We start from the raw sequence: 19701 nt of genomic DNA on the forward strand, positions 1-19701 counted from the left end.
TAGCAAGCTTCATCAGGAGGACATATATATTAATAGAATCGTATACCCAGCAATCAAAGAAGAAATGTATTTCTCAAGACATATGGAAAAAGTATTAAAAATTGACCACACAAAGGGCCATAAATCTAGTCTATATATTACTAGGGGTGCCAAAAAAATGTACACACATGAGTTGTATTCATCTTTTGTTATCGGTATATGCTGAGTATTACAATTTTAATGGAATTTTTTTCCTTTCTTAAAATGTGTATTCATTTTTTTGGCACCCTCTGTATATACCTTATAGATTTCGTTCTCTAACTGCACTGTAATTTACTTAGATATCAATAGCAAAAATATCATTAAAACCTTTTATACATTGGGAATCTAAAATCACATTTCTAAAGAATTCATATTCCATTTTTGGATGTCTTCTTGGGCAAGTGAAACAAAAGAAAAAATAAACAAATGGGACTACATCAAACTAAAACGTTTTTGTACAGCAAAAGAAACCATCAACAGAGCAAAGCAACCTATGAATGGGTGAGGATATTCACCAATGATACATCTGGTAAGGGGTTAATATCCAAAATATATAAGGAACTCATATAACTTAATACCAAAAAGACAAACAATCAGATTAAAAAATGAGCAGAGGACCTCAATAGACATTTCTTCATAGAGGACATACAGATGACCAATAGACATATGAAAAGATACTTAATGCGAATTAAAACCACAGTGAGATACTATCTCACACCTGTCAGAATGCCTGTCATCAAAAAATCAACAAACTGGGCTGGCCCGGTGGCTCGGGCGGTTGGAGCTCCATGCTCCTGGCTCCGAGGGTTGCCGGTTCAACTCCCGCAAGGGATGGTGGGCTGTGCCCCCTGCAACTAGCAACGGCGACTGGACCTGGAGCTGAGCTGTGCCCAACACAACTACGACTGAAAGGACAACAACTTGAAGCTGAACGGCACCCTCCACAACTAAGATTGAAAGGACAGCAACTTGACTTGGAAAAACAGGCCTGGAAGTACACACTATTCCCCAATAAAGTCCGGAAAAAAAAAAAAAAAAAAACAACTTGACTTGGAAAAAAAAGTCCTGGAAGTGCACGCTATTCCCCAGTGGAGTCCTGTTCCCCTTCCTCAATAAAATCTTTGAAAAGGGAGGGGAAAAAAATCAACAAACAAGTGTGGGTGAGGATGTGGAAAAAAGGGAATCCTCACATACTGTTGGTGGGATTGCATATTGGTGCAACCACTATGGAAAACAGTATGGTGGTTTCTCATAAAGTTAAAAATAGAACCACACCCTATACCCAGCAATTCCACTTCTGAGTATCCAAAGAAATCCAAAACACTAATTTCAAAAGATATATGCATCCTTATGTTCACTGCAGCATTATTCACAGTGGCCAAGACATGGAAGCAAACTAAGTGTCCGTCAATAGATGATTGAATAAAGAAGAGGTGGTACATATGTACAATGGAATATTACTCAGCCATAAAAAAGAATTAAACCTTGCCATTTCTGACAACATGGATGTGCCTAGAGGGTAGTATCCTTAGTGAAATAAGTTACGTGGACAAAGACAAACACCGTATGATTTCACTTATATGTGGAATCCAAAAAAACAAAATAAATGAACAAACAAAACAGGAACAAACTCATAGATACAGAGAACAAACTGATGGTTGCCAAATGGGAGTAGTTTGGGGGGCTGGGTGGAAAAAGTGAAGATTAAAAAGTATAAATTGACAGTTACACAGTAATCACAGGGATGTAAAATACAGCATAGGGAATAAAGTCACTAATATTGTAATAACTATATGGTGTCAGGGGTACTAGACTTATTGGGAGATCACTTCATAAGTTATATACATGTCTAACCACTATGCTGTACACCTGAAACGAATACAATATTGAATGTCAACTGTAATTGAAAATAAATATTGACAAAGAAAAGTAAAAACAAGAATTCACATCCTTTAGTCAAAAAGCCATAAGAAAAAAATATTTAGAACTCAACAATAATGAAAATATGTTTATTAAACTGGGATGCAGCTAAGTAGGACTGTTAGGGAAAAGTAAATGCATATTTCGAATGGAATTTGAAAGTACATTATAAGGAAGCAAATTGAGTATAAGAAAAAGTTCCTAAAAATTAAAAAATTTCCAAATATATATATAGAGAGAAAGAAAGAGAAAAATAAAATGAACCAAGCAACAGCAACAAAAACCAAATAACCCAATTAAAAATTGGGCAAAGGACTTGAGTAGACATTTCTCCAAAGAAGATATACAAAGCCTATAAACCCATGAAAAGATGCTCAACATCATTAATCGTTGGGGAAATGCAAATCAAAACCTCAGTGAGATACCACTTCACTCTCATTAGAATGGCTGTTAAGTGGGGGGGAAAAAGAAGGGTTGGCGAGGATGTGGAGAAATTGGAATTCTTGTGCATGCTGGTGGGAATGTAAAATGGTACACCCTCTGGAAAACAATATGGTGGCTCCTCAAAAAATTAAACATAGAATTACTATATGATCTAGCAATTTTACTTCTGGGTATATAGCCAAAAGCATTGAAAGCAGGGATGAGAAAAGATGTTTGTACACCAGTGTTAGTAGCAGGAATATCCACAGTAGCCAGAAAGTAGAACCAACTCAAATGTCCATCAGTGGATGAATGGATGAACAAAATGTTGTATATACATACAATCGAATGATATATTCAGCCTTAAAATGGAGTGAAATTCTGATACATGCTACACTATGGATTAACCTTGAAGACTATCCTAAGTATTATAAGTCAGACACAAATGGACAGATATTGTATGATTTCACTTATATGAGAGATCTATAATAGTCAAAATCATAGAGACAGAATAGTAATGGTTACCATGGTGTAGGAGATGGATGGAATGGGGAGTTTATTTAATGGGCAGAGAGTTTCAGTATGGGATGATGAAAAAGTTCTGGACATGGATGTTGGTGATAGTTGTACAACAGTGGGAGTGTATTTATTGCCACTGAACTGTACAAATAAAAATTGTTAAAATGGTAAATTTTATGTTACATACATTTTACCACAATGTTAAAAAAAGAATCAGTAGATAAATAAATGAAATGGATGTTACTAAAAACTGAATTGGAGATCCAGAAGTTCAGTTAATGAAAATATTCCAGAAGATATAGGGTAGAAATTGCGTAAAAAGATAGCTTTGTCAGTTCAACAAAAGGGAAGAGAAAAAGTGGGGAAAGAATAGAAAATAAAAATCCAGGAGTGAAATTTAAATTATAATAATGTATAAAAAGATGCTCAACATCACTAATCATCAGGGAAATGCAAATAAAATGAGATATCACCTCACACTTGTCAGAATGGCTATCATTAAACAACAAATAACAAGTGCTGGGGGGGAGGATGTGGAGAAAAGGGAACCCTCATACATTGTTGGTGGGATTGCACTAGTGCAACTACTATAGAAAGCAGTATGGAGATGCCTCAAAAAAAAATAAAAATAGAGCTTCCAGTACGTTCCAGCAATTCCACTTCTGGATACCTGAAAAAAACAGTAATTTGAAAAGATATATGCACCCCTATGCTTATTGCAGCATTACTAGTAATAGCCAAGATATGGAAGCAACCTAGATGCTCTTCAATAGATGAATGGATAAAGATGTGGTACATATATGCAATGGAATATTAGAAGAATGAAACCTTGCCATTTGCGACAACGTGGATGGACCTAGAGGGAATTATGCTAAGTGAAAATAAGTCAGAAAAGACAAATACCACATGATTTCACTTACATTTGGAATCTAAAAAACAAAACAAATGAACAAACAAAACAAAAACAGACTCATTGATATGGAAAACATACTGGTGGTTGCCAGAGGGAAGGGGATGGTGGACAGGTGAAATAGGAGAAGGGGATTAAGAAGTACAAATTTCCAGTTATAAATAAGTCATGGGATGTAATGTACAGCATAGGGAATATAGTCAATGATACTGTAATAACGTATGATGACATGATAACTAGACTTATGATGATCATTACATAATGTGTAAAAATATCAAATCACTTTGTTGTACACCTGAAACTAATACAATATTGTGTGTCAACTATAATTCAATAAAAAGTATAAATGCATCTTATAGTTTGTTTAAAAAAGACTGGTATGGCTTTCTTTATTTTCTCTAGATAACTACATTAAGGATTTGTAAAATTCATTGTATTAAACATCAGTATATTAAAAGTTAACAGAATCTCATTGAAATACTCTGGTCTTTTACGTGTGTGAGAATCAGAATACCACCAATAAAAGGAAATTATTTTTCTGTGGTTTTCTTTTTAAATTATTTTTTTAGTTGGGAAATACACATAACAAAATGTATTGTTTTAACCAGTTTTAAGTGTACATTTCAGTAGTATCAAATACATTCACATTTTTGTGCAACCATTGCCACCATCCATCTCCAAAACTTTTTTTGTCTTGCTAATCTGAAATGCTGTACCCATTAACCAGCAACTCCAGTCCCCTCTCCCTTCAGCCTCCGACAACCATTATTCTATTTTCTATCTCCAAGATTTTTACTATTCTGGGTACTTCCTATAAGTGGAATCATACAACATTTGTCTTTTTGTGACTTAGTTAGCATGATGTCCTCAAGATTCGTCCATGTTGTAGCATGTGTTAGAATTTCCTTTTTAAAGCTAAATAGTATTCCATCATATTTATATATCATATTTTCTTCATCAGTGTACATTTTGGTTGCTTCCACCTTTTGGATATTGTGAATAATTCCTGTGAACATTGGTGTACAGATATCTCTTCAGGGCCCTGCTTTCAATTCTTTTGGGTATTTACCCAGAAGTAGAACTGCTAGATAGATATAAATTCTATTTTTAATTTTTTGAGGAACTACCATACTGTTACCCATAGAGGCTGCACCATTTTACGTTCCCACCAACAGTGAACAAGGATTCCAATTTCTCACATTCTTGCCAACACTTGTTATGTGTTTGTTTTATAGTAGCCATCCTGATGGGTGAGGTTTTCTTCGGTGTTCTTACAGAATAAATTCTGATTCCTATATTGAGCCATAGTCTAGACTTGGAGTGACCAGTTGACTGTTGTCTTTGACTTGGCGTACTGAACAAGTTGTAGCTGCTGGCTGTGTGTGTAGTCAGGGTGTAGGTTGTATTAGGGGTGAAGAGGGAGAAGGCTGTCATGGGGCTTATATTCTTTACTTTCTGAAAAAGGGACAGGAAATATTCCTTTCTGCTGTGATTCATTCTCATGCAACCAGATGAAGAGTTCTCCCCACTTACATCGTCAACATTCAGTAGTTGCCTCTATCACATATTTGGTCCCTCAGCACTTTGTAAAAGTTTCATTCTGCAGGTTTTAGTACTTGAAGTTGACCACAAATGTAGTAATCTTTTATTACTTCCTATATTTCCTACTCCATAAGGAAATAGTAAGTGGGTTCCAAACTCCCTTTAAACAGTAATGTGTCCTTGAGCCTCATGCAAATCTGCTTAGTTACTCTTTCTCAAGGTTATGTTGTACAACATCAGAGATGGTTGCCCTGAATAGCTGAGGGCCCAGAAAGAATGGCAGAGAGGAGGAAGTCAGCTTATATTTGGAAGCGCCACTTCTTCAACTGTGCCCATCCCAAAATTCAAGTGTCTGGACTCTCTAGAGATTCCCAGGCGGTTCCCAGAGATGATAATGCCTGGTTAGCTGAGCGCAGCCTATTAGCACACAGCCTTCCCTTTACTCTTCAGTTTCTTGCTATCCTCGGTTTGCTCTCATTGGCTGCCAGCTTACAATCTTACCTTTTCTTACTCCTCCTTACTCTCTACCCTTCTTGACCTACTCCCAGGTATAACAGAATATGTGTGAACAGTCAGTTTCCTATAAAATAGAGAGTAAGGGATCATTACACTTGTTTTTGTGTGTGTGTGTGTTTTTTCTCAAGCTAACTGGAGGGGGTAGAAAAACCCAGAGTGGGATGGAATAAGGCCGTGATTAGATTGCTCAGCATTTATTTGGTTATTAGCCATGTTTTACTTCGTGACTGTTAATGCTGAATGCAAGGGATGTATAGAGAACATATAGGAAAATACCTGATTGCTGTCACAGAAAGATGTTGCAAATTATGCAGCTTCTAAAGAAAGTAAAATAGGGCATTAAGGTTGCAAGCTATTTAATGCAAGTTTTCTTATGTGGCTTTTGAAAAGATTTTTAAAGCCGAAAGATATATTATCTACAAGATGGAGTTGTGAAAATCACCTTCTCCACAGGCGTTGTTAACTTTTCCCTTGGGCTTCAGCCGTGTAGCTTTCAGGAGCCTAGAGCTTCGTTACAATCCAGTGTTGTACACCATCTTGATCTGGGGTGAATGTAGAGAATTCGTTTTTAAAGTGATTTTCAAAATGAAAGCAAACCATTTCATTCTCTGATGCACCCCACCCTTTCAAAACCCCACTCCTTATTCCTGTCTGACGGCTTCCGGACCGCGGGTCCTTCCCTCTCAAAGCCAGCCCGGCTCCACGCAGAACATTCTGTTGCTCTTTCAGCATAAGTAGCTCTATTGTGATATTTATCTGAATTCAAACAAGGCTAATTAAAAGAGCTGCTGACAGTTGTTGTGATCCGACTTTGACTGCAGCTTGATGGTCATTATGGGTAAATAATGAACCAGGTCTGCAAATGTAGCAGCTGCCAACGTGGGATAGAAGAACGGCCATTGCTTCCAATTTAAGGATCTATCGACCGCGTCCCTTCTCCCTGCAGATCTTTTGCAGAAAACTAATGTTTTCTGCTGCTGTGTATTGTGGTTTCAGCTATTTCAGATATAGCCTATAATTCCCTTCTTTAATATTTAACTTAGGACATTATTAGCTTTCAGACTTAACAACTTTTCTATTTTGAACAAGTTCAGCTTTGTCCTTGTGTATGCTATAACTAGCCAGCCAGCTATAGTTTATTTATATGTGTTTAATTTGTATTATGCAGGAAACAGCTAGTGTAGAAGAACAAGGTACAGCATTATGAAGATGTTTCAAAATGGTGTAGATGGTGTGTGTGTGTGTGTTTAAGAGATAGATGCATGTCCCTTGCTTTTGTTTTCTTAACGATAGACACTTCTTGCCAAACCTTAGTTTGGATTTTGTTCTCCTCATTAATGACTTACGTAATATTTTGATGCAAAGCTCCATCATCAATTCAGAGGAACTGTAGTGACTTTCATTAAAATGCAATACTGAATATATTATTACTCCATCATGAGCTTTTCCTCATCTTATTAGCAAGTAGGAACAGGTGTACTAGAGGTAAGAGAAAAGACACGTTGCAGTCATTCACAGATTAATATACTTCCCTGCAGATTTCCCACACTTAGAAAATACAGCTTCTGGATTTGAAAGTCCCACTCTAGAATTTAACAGTGGCCAGTCCTTAACAAAACATCCCCAGCATTTGTTTGCCTGCCCTGGGAAAGGCTGTCTGCATGATATAAAGTCTGAGGAGAGAGTGGTGTCCGTGCATAATGCAGCAGAGCTTCCAGATCTTGCTGGGAGGAAATGATCCCAAACGTGCCCCCGAAAGACAAGTCTTACTTTGAAAAATAATGATGAAAAATTGCTTATTTCTCCATGTATTTGTGCCTGTGTTTAGTTCAGGAGAAACGAACTCAACTTTGTTTATCTGACTCCAGAATAGTGCTGTGTTTTTGCTGTTCTGTTTCCAGCTTGGACAAGACCAGAGAGAGTGTTAACAAGGGGTTATGTTATGCTGGCTTATGTTAAAGCAGATCACCCCCTAACATGTGCAGAGCCATTCATCTGTGTCACCAAAACCCAAGAGAACATCTGACATGGACTCTGAAACAGAAACAGTGATCACTTACAAATCAAACATGGCACGCTCTAAACTGATTGTGCACGGCAATCTTTTCTAGAAAGGACAACTAATTGAACATGATAAAGTGTAAAGTTAATTAACACCCTTAAATTTGTTGATTACTTTCACGGGATTATATTGTTCGTTGAGTAGCAGCTTTCTGTCCCAGCTGTCGCCTTTTTCAGCGAATGTCGCTGGTAAACAATAGAGACACCATAACAAGTCGTAAATGGTCCCTGTGACAGCAGCCCCTTGTGAGGCTGCATCTGTAGAAAATGATTAGAACAATTGCATTTTAAAGACGGCTCACATTGCAGCCCAGGTCCCATTGGTCCTCTTCTTGATCTCTTTTGATGGCAGACTGGTTAAAACATTTAAGTTCTTTTGAGTAAATTAAGTGATTTACTACATTTTGCTATATATCAATGAGAATGCTTTGGTGACAAGATTTTTTACAGTATTAAAGATATATCTAATTTGATTGTATTTTGTAGATTTCTCTCTCTTCCCTCTCTGGATTTGAAGGCCTCTTTCTAATAGTCAGAGAATTGAAAATGATCTCCTTATTTGTGACTCGTAAATGGTTTATTCTAAGTTATCAACACTTGCATAATGGTTTTTCTGCCACAACTCTTGGTTCAGCTCCTCAGTAAGACTGAATTACAAATTTCAGTTCTTTGGTACTGTTAGGCCAAAGACTTTGACATGTTCAAGCTGAGTAGATTTACTTGTTCTATTTAAATTTTTTATAACATTGTGTAATGGTGTAAACTATCTTTCCAAAGTATTCTTTCATGTGAGCTGCAAAGTAAGTATGGCAAGTGTTTTTATAATCGTTTCAGAGGAAGGAATGGAGATTGAGCGGTGTTACAATCTGTCCAGGTGCTGTGACCTGCAGTCCAGGTCGCTTAACTGGGATCACATGTCCTTATTTGTAAAGTCTTCGTAATAATGTCTTCCTACATGTGCACTTCTGCTCGTGCATGTTTACGCAGCGATATGTGAAAATGCCATTACCACATGTGGGCAGTCATGCCACTCCAAAGCTGCGCTATTTTGATAAACTAGGAAACATTGCCTTACTTAGTCTTAATTAGTATTCTTGGTCATTTTATTAATCATTGATTTCTTCTCTGTCTACCTCCTGAAAACACAGTGAACATTTCTCAGACACATGCTGTATGCTGGGTGCTAAGATTCAAACCACTCTTTTCCAGAAGGATCTTCACAGAACACGTCAGAGAGGTCATTGATTGGAGTAGTATAAGTGCTTTGTTAGAGATACCATTATTCGGAATGGTACAAGAATAGACAAAAGGAGTCATGGCCATGAACTGCTGTTCAGAGTTGACGTGAGTTAGCCGGGCGAAGAAAGAAGGGAAGGAAATTTCATACAGGGAACAGCCCAGGAGAGGCACGGATACACCAAGAATCATTGCACATTCCAGGCACTGTCAAGGAAAGTGTTTTCAGTGTGCATAGCACAGTGGTTTTGTTGCAGGGGAGTAAATGAGAAAACCAGAGAAGTGGTTAGAGTTCACTGACAAGAAAAATAAAAATTAAAAAATCAGAAACCACTTAAGGAGATAAAAGAGAACCACTTGAGATAAAAGAGAAAGTTATTGCTTCCTATGACTCGACAAAAGGAAAGATACAGAGGGTCATGTAGTTCTCATTTTTGCTAAAACGTAAACATGCAAATACTGCAGAAAGAATAACTTTTACTTAATGGAAAAAAGTAGGGACTGTGAGACTATATAGAAATGGTGAGTAATAGCGAATAATGTGTTCGGCTGCTGGTTATGTTCCTGTTGATGCATAATTTGAGACGTAAGCCTGTTTTGTTTTTATATCAAACAAAACTTCCAACATGGGAGACCAATAAGCATAAATATTAGAATGAAGTGATTAATGTTAATATTAATTTGTATTACCTTTACAAGGCTAAGATCAGCCAGAACAGAATATAAAGCAAGAACTGAATTTAAACTCAGTTTACCTTGAAAAACCTATCACTGCTTTTGATATAAAAATATGAGGAACATTGTCCATTACTTATTTCATTTACTGTCTCTTGCGTAAAGTTCCAAATGAGAATTTTTTTTAAACATGTAACTCAGTTCAAGGAAAAGTTATGTTTTCCTTGAGGTTGCTTTATTCCTCTCCTAAATACTGGTTTCCTGGCTTCTAAGTTACTCAGATCCATAGTTGAAATTTATTGTCAAACCTTATGGTTTCATTTTTGTTGTTCTTAATTCTGGTTTTCACTTTTCCGATTGTTTTGTTCTAATGAGCAAACTCAAATCTGTTGTGAAGAGAGCTAGAGTATTATGTGCATGTAGATAAGAGGCAGAACTCAGTGTCTGTATATAAAACAGTATAAATTATTTGCTCAGTTCATGTTATTTTAAATTGTTATGAATGCAACTTGCAAATGGATTCAAAACACCAATATTCTTACCAAAGTTTTCACAAGTCTACCCACGGTTGACGGCAAGACCATTACTCTCTGAGAACAAGTTCTTGTCTCCATTTTCATGCATTCTCTTTCAGAGAATTCATTATGTTTTCAATGATGGAGATTGTAAAATGGAAGGAAAGGGGGAATCAGGATTCAGTGGCAATTGTCCTCATTCACCTGACACCTAGTATATGATGCTACCTTTTGGCATTTACTTCACCTATGGCTGCATAGATCTCCTTTCCCTAATTATATTTTAGGCCTTCTGAGGGCAAAGACTATGTTTTATAACTGCCATGACCTTACATTTGGACTTTCTGGAATAGTTGTATTTCACATATTCTCCTAATACCAGAAAACGCTCTGATTTTTGATTCAGAAAATATGCCTACTCCTTGAATCTTTGCACTTCACGCAAAGATCTAGCAAATTGTCGAGGGCACTCAGCAGATACTTGTTGATGGTATTTCCTTTTTTGAACCTTTGTACAACTATATTTGTATGTCTTCTGTAGCACGCATGTTTGTTTATAATTCTGTATTTGCCTTATCTCTTCTCCCATCTCCATAGACACACACCACACTTCCTTCTCTCTCTCTCTCTCTCCGCCCCAATACAAACACTAGATTTCAAATTCCTAAGGCCAAGGACTGTTTATCCCTCATTCCCAGAGTTGAGAACCACTGAAAAAAAGGGAGGCTTCCTATGATGCCTTTTTTTAAAAGAGAGGTTGGGGGTGCTGACCTAGAGACTTACATTAAATTTGAAGCGCTTCTCCACTATGAGGTTGACTGAAATCAAAACAGACTACCAAGAGAAATGATAGACGTCTATCATTTTAAAAGCAGGGTAGGTAGTCAGCCACCCAGTTTGAATGGTTTGGGCATTTGCCTTTTTGTTTGTGCAATGAGTTCAATTTTTCTGATTCTGTGGTCATGGGATAGAAACACTGGAGATGTCATCACAGGAAAGTGTTAAATAAAGCACTGAAGGCAACCACAAGTGTTTAGACTTGTTTGATTTCATTAATATAGTTACATGAGAAAATTCATTTTCTAACTCTTTTCCCTAGTTTGGAAGTATTTACATATTATTTGTATACAATGCCTTGGCATTTGTATACAATGCCTGTTATTTGTATACATGCCTTGGTTTTGTGCATTACTGTGATAAATGTGGGAAAGTGAATGTATGTAAACTTGAAAATTCCAAATTATAGTATTTCAAAAATAACTCTGATAATCTTGTTTAATCATCTCACTTTATAGGTGAAACACTTAGGTCAAGGAGCACTTAGTGACTCGCTAGAATGACAGATGCTTTGTCTGTTTTCCTTGGCATCTCGTGTGTGTCTCTATGAGAGCAGTTAGCGTACGGTACTGTACTCACTCATTTCCTTGCCCTTCCCTCTGTCATCGCCTCCTTCTCTCTCTGAACAAAGACTGTATTTCCTGAGCATCTCTTTTGTCCCAGACAGTGTGAATATGGGGTGAATGAGCCAACAGAGCCACTGCTCTCATGGAGTTAATTCTCCCTTGGGGAATACAGACCAGAAACAAGAATACAGGCGTTAAAATAAACAGGTGGTAGGTTATAAATGCTGTGAATAAAATGAAAACAGGAGAAGGGCATAGAGAGTGATGGGGGGCCATTGCAGCTTGTTAGATTGGTCAAGGAAGGCCTCCCTGAAGAGGTGAATTTTGAGAAGAATCCTGACTAAAGTGAAGGAAACAAGAACATTCCAGGCAAAAGGAGCAGCAAGTGCAAGGCTTTGAGATGGGAGTGCATTTGACCCATTTCAGGAACTGCAAGGAGACCAGGTGGCTGGAGAGCAGTGAGCATTGCAGAGAATGGTATGAAATGAGATAGGACAGACAGCCACATCGTGCAGGGCTTTGTGGGACTTTGGATTTTATACTAGGGGGTGGGAAGTTCTTGGAGGTGTGAGAATAGGCAACCAGATTTAGTAAAAGGATCTTGTGGCTGCTATATGGAGATAGACTGTGGAGGCAAGAGCTGAAAGGAGAGCAAGTAGGAGGCCACTGCAGTAATCCAGGCGACAGAGTGGTTGGCTCATCAGTTCAGGGTGGTAGTGATGGATAAGGGCAGAAGTGGTTGGGTCACAAGTGTGTGATTTAGGAGCGGGGACATACGATATTCCTCCTTAACCCTGGGGTTTACCACAGGGCTTGATTCTTAGTAGGCTAATTTTGTTGAGTGAATAAAACCAAAGAAGTGCGGCAGCATTCTTGTCACTTTCTCATACACTGTGTTGCCCCTGAAAGGGTTTTCTAGAGGTCTTCATTGTATTCTTAACATCACTGGCTATGGACCACTTTAGTGTTTCTTAATCTGCTTCCGCTGTTAATAGGTTCAGCTCAAGCCAGCTGATATTTAGCCGGAGAGACTAGAATTATCCTAGAGGAGACAATGGCTTAGATAACCAAACAGGAAAGGACTCGAGGCAGTATATATGAAGTAAAGATAAAACTCCAGCTTCACAAACTCATAAAGTAATAAGGCCTTACATTTAAATAGCATTTTATATTTTACGACATATGTTCATATATTCACAGCCACTGTATGAAGAGGTTATTAATGCTTTTCCATTTTATACACCAAGACTCAGAGAAGTTAAGTAATTTGTTTAAAATAACATCTACAAATGGCACATCCCCAAACCAGATCGTCCGTCTCTGGATCCTTTACTCCTACCATTGCTCATAAATTTGTTTACTGAACAACCATCTACTGAATGTATCATGTACCATGACAGCTATTGGGAATGCTGACATAAAGAAGACCCCAGTGCTGACCTTGTAAGAGCTTATAGTGTAATGGAGGAATCAGGTGAGAATGTCAAAGATTTTAATAACGTGCAGTAAATGCTGCAATAGAATTAAGCGCTGGATATATTTTGGTTTTGTATACACAACTACTAAAATATAAGGTAAAATAAATACTTCTCCCAATATTCTAGCAGCTACCTGAGTGTGTATTCCATGTTTTTCTATTTTGGGAAGTGGGCTTGAATTAAAATGGCATGGCAGTGTAATAAATCTATTTATTTATTGTTTGTTATCTAGAGACGTCAAAATGTATACATCTTCTGAAATCCATAAGCTGTCTTACACAGTTTTAGAGTTCCGGCTTTCTAGATGTTACTTCCTAAGCTCAAAATGGTCACATTTATTTTAGTATAATTTAGGTCTTAACTTTGCTGTTGCAATGGGACTAGCCTTGATAAGGTTCTGTGGTTAGAGGAATATGTATGAAAAAATAGGATTTGGTCCCAAGGAATGCCAAAACTTTAGAATAACTCAGTTTAGTCAGACCCTTACATTAGAATGTAGGTTAGTCAGACCCTTACATTAGAATGTAGGTTATGATAAAGTCAGAAACAATTATACCACCACATGCGAGCAAGAAAGAGTGGAAATTCAGGTCTCTGAATTTAAAAATAAATTATTCTTTCTTTTGTGGTCTTTTCTTGCTTAAGTAACTTATTTCTTCTTTTTGAAATATGTGTTTGAACAAGTGAGAAAGTACACCTGTCAAAAGATTAACCAGCTGAGAACCATTGTCAGCATTAATTTTTCCTTTAATAAATGACTCTCTGAAGCTATTTAGCAGTCTGTAATCTGGATACAAAGCTATTGACCTATGATGGATAGTGTTGGATTTGTTTGTAAGCTTTGACTTAAATTGTCTACTTAATTTCTTTAGGTCAGATCAAGAGGATTAGAAGTAAGGGTGGTTATGTGGTTTGAATAAATATGGCTATAGAAATTGAGAACAATAATTGTAAAACATTAATGATCTACCATCTTGGTGAAGTAAATTAGAAACTAAAATGACAGTCACTTAAACGTCAACATTATCAGAAGGTTCAAATGACACAAATTGGCTAATTAAAAGCATTTGTTATAATTGGATTTTTGTACATAGACAGTTCCAAAGTGTGCCTGAAAATATTATGAAATAATGTAATTTAACCATATGTGTGAGCATCTCAGGCTTTCATAGCATGTGGGCACACCTTCTTCCAAAATTGTTTGGCTAACATAATGCTGACTTTTTTTTGCTTTTAACAATTAGTTAAAAATAGTATGAACTGTAAAATAGAAAGGCTACTTCATTTGGCAATTGCAAAATATTCCCAATTTGAATGAAATAGGGCTCTCCTCACTTGGGCTTTTTATGTATAAAAACTGTGTATTTCATTGAATAAATTAAATTCAAAAGTAGGCCATTACTTGCAGCTGTCTATTCTAATGGCCAGATTTGATACATAGTACAGACAATTAGGGGTTCTTTATTCCTAGCTGTACTATAAAATAAGTTCTAAAGGCAAGAATTGTACGAATATAGCTCCCACATACTTTTCTGGGTTTGAATAACAAAACCTAACTCGAAAATTATGAATTAAGATTTCTCTAATACTTAAAACAGTAATAATACTCTTGGTTTTATTTTATAGTTAATAAAAGTGTAGATGAATGAAGCTTCTCCCCTCCGCTTTTAGGATAAGTATAGGCCATATTTTCTGTGCTAAAGTAGAAGTTATTTCTTCAATCATTTCAATTAATGGACATGCATCAAACCTTTGTTAAAAGATGCCAAGGAGTGGCCAGAGCATCATTCAAGTTTGCTTCTTCTCCCTGCTCGTCTCACCAGGAATGAATTGCCTAGAAGGTGTATGTGGCAGGAGGGAAAAGAAGTATCAAATAATACTGCAAAGTGCACGTCAGTATAATCAGTCTAAGCAACCATTTTCTTTATCTTAAAAAAGACTCTTACTGAAACGTCTACTTGTTTATGGGAGAAAAAGCCACATCTCTCTCTTTGTAGATCTCATCTGTAGGTAGTATGCAGACAGCAAGCGAGTGAGCCCGAGACCCCAAATCCAAATTCCGGCAGTAGGCCCCTCTGGCTGCCCCCATGCTGGACAGGGCACAGGTGACCTTTTTCATATACTTTCTGTGACTAAGTTTCTTAGAAGAATAAGAGATGCATGGGAATAATAAAATTCACACTTCAAATTCCCGTATCTGTCATGCCATGATTGTGCCAAAATAAGGTGAATTGAGAATTTGACTGAATCTGTATGTCCCTTTTGGTTTATGATTAACCTGCATGATACTTGATTATCAAAATATTCCAGGAGAAATTTAGAGTGTCTTACACATGCCTGACATATGACAAACATAATTTGGAAGCAAGATGTTTTCATTTGGTTTGGGGATTTTTCTCTAATTTTACTGTTTCTTTATCCTCAAACCATTCAGGTGTGGGAGCTGCTCGGTCTGGGAACCTCACGTTTATGGTGGGAGGAATGGAAGACGAATTTGCTGCTGCCCAAGAGTTGCTGGGCTGCATGGGCTCCAATGTGGTGTATTGTGGAGCTGTTGGGACCGGGCAGGTAACATTTGCACGTCACTGACCCTGACTTGATGGTATGAAAGTGCCTAATGTTCACGTCTCTTTCCTGACCATGTTCTCACTTCTCCTTAATCGGTTCAACCCATAGATCCCTTGTTTGCTCAGATTTTCTTAAATTAATTTAGAATAAATTAATTTTCATTCATTCCTGTTGGAATTAAACAGACATCAACCAGTTCAGTTATAAAAAAAAAAGTCAAGTTCCATCATTCAGATTTTGACGTATCATCCCAGTGACCCCTAAAATCATCCTTAAAACTTCTTCTCTTTGTCGTGCTCGTGTTGTCTGAGTGGGCATCATCTTCCTTCTGATTTTGTAATTACTTGTGACAGCCCTGTTTGCAGTGGTCAGGTAGAAGTAACCTATGCATGTTAATCTTTTCCTTGAAAACCAAATAATTTTCTTTTAGAAATATGGTGTATCAACTTCCCAGTCAGGTAGAGGTGAATGACAATTCAGAGCTCTGAAATCAAACTAGATGTCCCCCTCCCATCCAAGACACACACCTCACGCCACTCACTCCTCTTAATGCTTTGTCCTGGTCGCTGGCACCCTCTTGATCTTATTCAAGACTTTGGTATTATCTCAGCTATGTGTGATGTCTCCACTCCCTCGGCCAGTCAGTCTCTAAGCTCTGTTGAGTTTTGCTTCCGTGGCTCTCCTTGTTGACTGTCTTGTCCATTGCACACATTACCTGACCCCGTCTTTCACTAGCTCACACCTCAGTTACCGCTCAGAGGGCCTCCTGGATCTCTGGACGTCAGGTTCATCACTGCCCAACACTGTAACCACGACCAACTCCATCAAGATGCTTGTATCGTCCTCGTACTTCCCCTTTCTGCAACTTTGAATAGATCCCGATTTCCTATCACATCAGATTTTAACTCTCCACCCTCCCTAGCTTTCATAGCTTTTGCCCCAGTCTTAACTATCAAATTTCTCACCATTCCTTAAAACATATGCATGAGTCAGTTTTCTTAACTGTACTCAGGAACATCTCATGCACTTACGTAGTTAATCTCTCTTACATATTTACCTTTTCCCCTGCTCTCCTCCTGTCCCTCTCTTGCCTATTTATTTTTATTTTTTTAAATGCAGCATACAGAATTTATTTAACAAAAGTAATAGGTAAAGTCAAATAGGCACTTATATGAAGAGAAAAACTGACTAGAAGAAATTTTAGCTTAAACACCTTAGAGTAACCTACTTGCAGCTGCATCTAACTGAGCTCTTGGTCTGACGAGTACAGCTCATGCACAGGTACAGATGAATGACGTGTACAAGTATTCACTGAACACTACTGTAGATGCACATATGCATTAAATTTAAAAAAGACTTAACTGACTATCCCCAGATATACTTCATTTTTGTTAATCTTTTGGAAGAGGTCGTCTAAAGAGAAGACTTTGTGGTTCTGGCTCATGAATCACGTAATGAACCCAGCCCAGCCTCCTCCACTGCTCTTCAGACATCAGGCGGCTTTTGGGTACTTGTTTGAAAAGTTCTCTGGGTAACGTGACATGCCGTTACTCATAGTACTCGTCCAAGTACTTGTCTGACTAGTAGATCTGCTTGTGGGCCACCCTGCCGGCAGGTGGGCGGCGCAGAGGGGGAGCGGGGCGGGAAGAGAAGGGGGTGCGCAGCAGAGGAAACGTCCACATCCAGCCCTGATAACTACGGCTACCCTCTCTCTTGCCTATTTAAATTCTGCCTGGCCCTCTGAGAAGTGGTTTCCGGTTCCACTTCTCTCTCCGCTCCTGCCCTCAGTGGTCTTGTTTCTTTGAACTCCGACTGTCTCTATCTTACAGCCTCTACCGTACAATTTATCACTTAATTGTTTTTGTTTGTTTGTTCATTGCCTTTTCATCCTCTCTCCCCAAGTAGAGTAAGCCCCATCCCTTAAAGAGCAGTCGTGTCACATACATCAGTATTCCCTATGGTTCTGAACCCACAGAAGCTGGGTCACCACTGTGGGGTTCTTACCTAGTGGGAGAGACCCTGCCAACCCCACCCCCAGCCCCTGCTCTGGGTGAGCATGTTAGGTGCAGAGGGAGGCATGCAGCACCACCTTCCCTTCCACATTTGAGACAATCAACTGCTGGATGCTCTTTTAGAAAGAAGCATGTAGAATTGGGTGAAGAAAAACTCCCTGTGAGTTATAACTTGAAAATAAAGGTACTTAATATGTACTCAATTTATTTTCAGGCTGCAAAGATCTGCAACAACATGCTGTTAGCTATTAGTATGATTGGAACCGCTGAAGCTATGAATCTTGGAATCAGGTTTGTTGAATAGCACACTTTCAAGTACTAACAATTTTTATGAGCTTTCCTATTTGATTTTCTGAAGTTGAAAAAAAAATGTTCATAAGAGATAAATGAGTTGATCCAGGACCATTTTGAAAGTCCTTCATTATTGAACTTTAATAGACTTTGCTTATTTGACGACCAATGGGGCCCTGGAGAGCATGACTAGTCTTTGCCATAAAATGTATTGCGCTGTATGTTCTATGTTCAAAATTACATTATCCTTTTTAAGTGGGAGCTCTATTTCTTCTATTATGTTGAAATGCAAGAAACACTTTTACTATAAAATTTAAACATACTTTGGCAATGTAGAACAAATCTGTATAAAGCATGGTTTTAATGTATAGTGAATTCAAGTGTTATGCTGCCACATGACGGGTTATATGTATCTATTTTAAATAGAGTCCCCAAAATCTACACTAAAAGGGCTCTTGGTTGCTTATTCCCTAGATACACTGGATGGCATTCATAAAGCTGCAACTCCTGTGCGTAACTCTTTCATTCTAACGTGCCTGTGGCTTTGTCACTTTTCATCAAGGAAATATCTTTCCATTAGAATAAAATGGCATTCAGAGTTTGCTCAAAGTGATTCAGGAATTCTGTTTTTCCTGTGATGGTGATCATCCTTTAGAATGCTTAAGGTTAATGTCTTAATTTTAGCCTTTAATTTTTTGGGTTAGGAAAGCTACATGTGATTAATCCCCTAATTAATTTTTTAATGTTTTGTATTTCATGAATATAATAAATACATATTTCTTACTTTAGAAATGCTTAATGAGCACGATGCTTTATTCAGGTGTTTTTTTGCACACTTCCCAAATGCGTCACAGATCAAAGTAGTGTTTCATATCACAGCTTTTGATAAAAGCAATAAAAAGAGCCAAAGTACTTGAGATATTTTTTAAAACACAGTAATGGATTCACATTTCCTCTTAATTACCATATCAAGATGCTGTTGTTTTATTGAATTGCCCTTGTCTCAGATGTTAAACTATCTTGACCTATTAAGTTGTCATGTTGTAATTGAGATAAAAGAGGAATTTGCTTTGCATCAGCGCTAATTGGTTTATCAATATCCTGTACCATTTACATTTTAAAATTGAATGTCTTTACGATGGTAAGCTTAGCACATCTGTACAAAGCCTTAATAAAACTGGTAGTATTCGTATACGGGAAGCTGTTCAGTGTTATGTCTGTATGGTAGCCAGTTTTAGGCTATGGGTCACTTATAATTGAAAAACTGGTTACCAATAACTTGTTTTCATGTTCATCCTTTAGACCAATTTCATGGAAGAAGAAAATGTAAATTTCTGGAACCAAAATTGCATACAGAATTAATTGGTGTTGACAACAGGATTAGAGCAGTAGTGTGCATATGCATGTTTAGAATTTTACCTTAATTTTTCTGGAATATAAAAGATTAGGTAGTAAAAAAAAGTAAAAGCCTAGCTGAATCTAGGTTGTACTGTACTGAAGTTTCCCTCTTTATCTTTGCCAGTTTAGTTTCTATTCTGCTGCGTACTGTCAGCATCACTGGACGCGGATGTTCCGTAGGCATAGGGATGCGTCCTCTAACATTCCTCACAT

The 19701-nt window shown here is 37.6% G+C and overlaps 1 protein-coding gene and 1 pseudogene across 1 annotated transcript in view; one reads left to right on the forward strand and one right to left on the reverse strand.

Moving 5' to 3' along the window:
- The window catches only part of HIBADH (3-hydroxyisobutyrate dehydrogenase), a 95222-nt gene that overhangs the window by 64379 nt on the left and 11142 nt on the right, over positions 1 to 19701 (forward strand). The window contains exons 5-6 of the mRNA XM_033088711.1: positions 15654 to 15787; positions 18014 to 18090. Coding sequence (XP_032944602.1) covers positions 15654 to 15787; positions 18014 to 18090 — 211 coding nt within the window. The remainder of the gene's footprint in view (positions 1 to 15653; positions 15788 to 18013; positions 18091 to 19701) is intronic.
- On the reverse strand, positions 17170 to 17469 carry LOC117012060 (cyclin-dependent kinases regulatory subunit 2-like; annotated as a pseudogene).

Source organism: Rhinolophus ferrumequinum, chromosome 20 (genome assembly GCF_004115265.2).
Source record: "Rhinolophus ferrumequinum isolate MPI-CBG mRhiFer1 chromosome 20, mRhiFer1_v1.p, whole genome shotgun sequence".
Lineage (NCBI taxonomy): Eukaryota > Metazoa > Chordata > Mammalia > Chiroptera > Rhinolophidae > Rhinolophus > Rhinolophus ferrumequinum.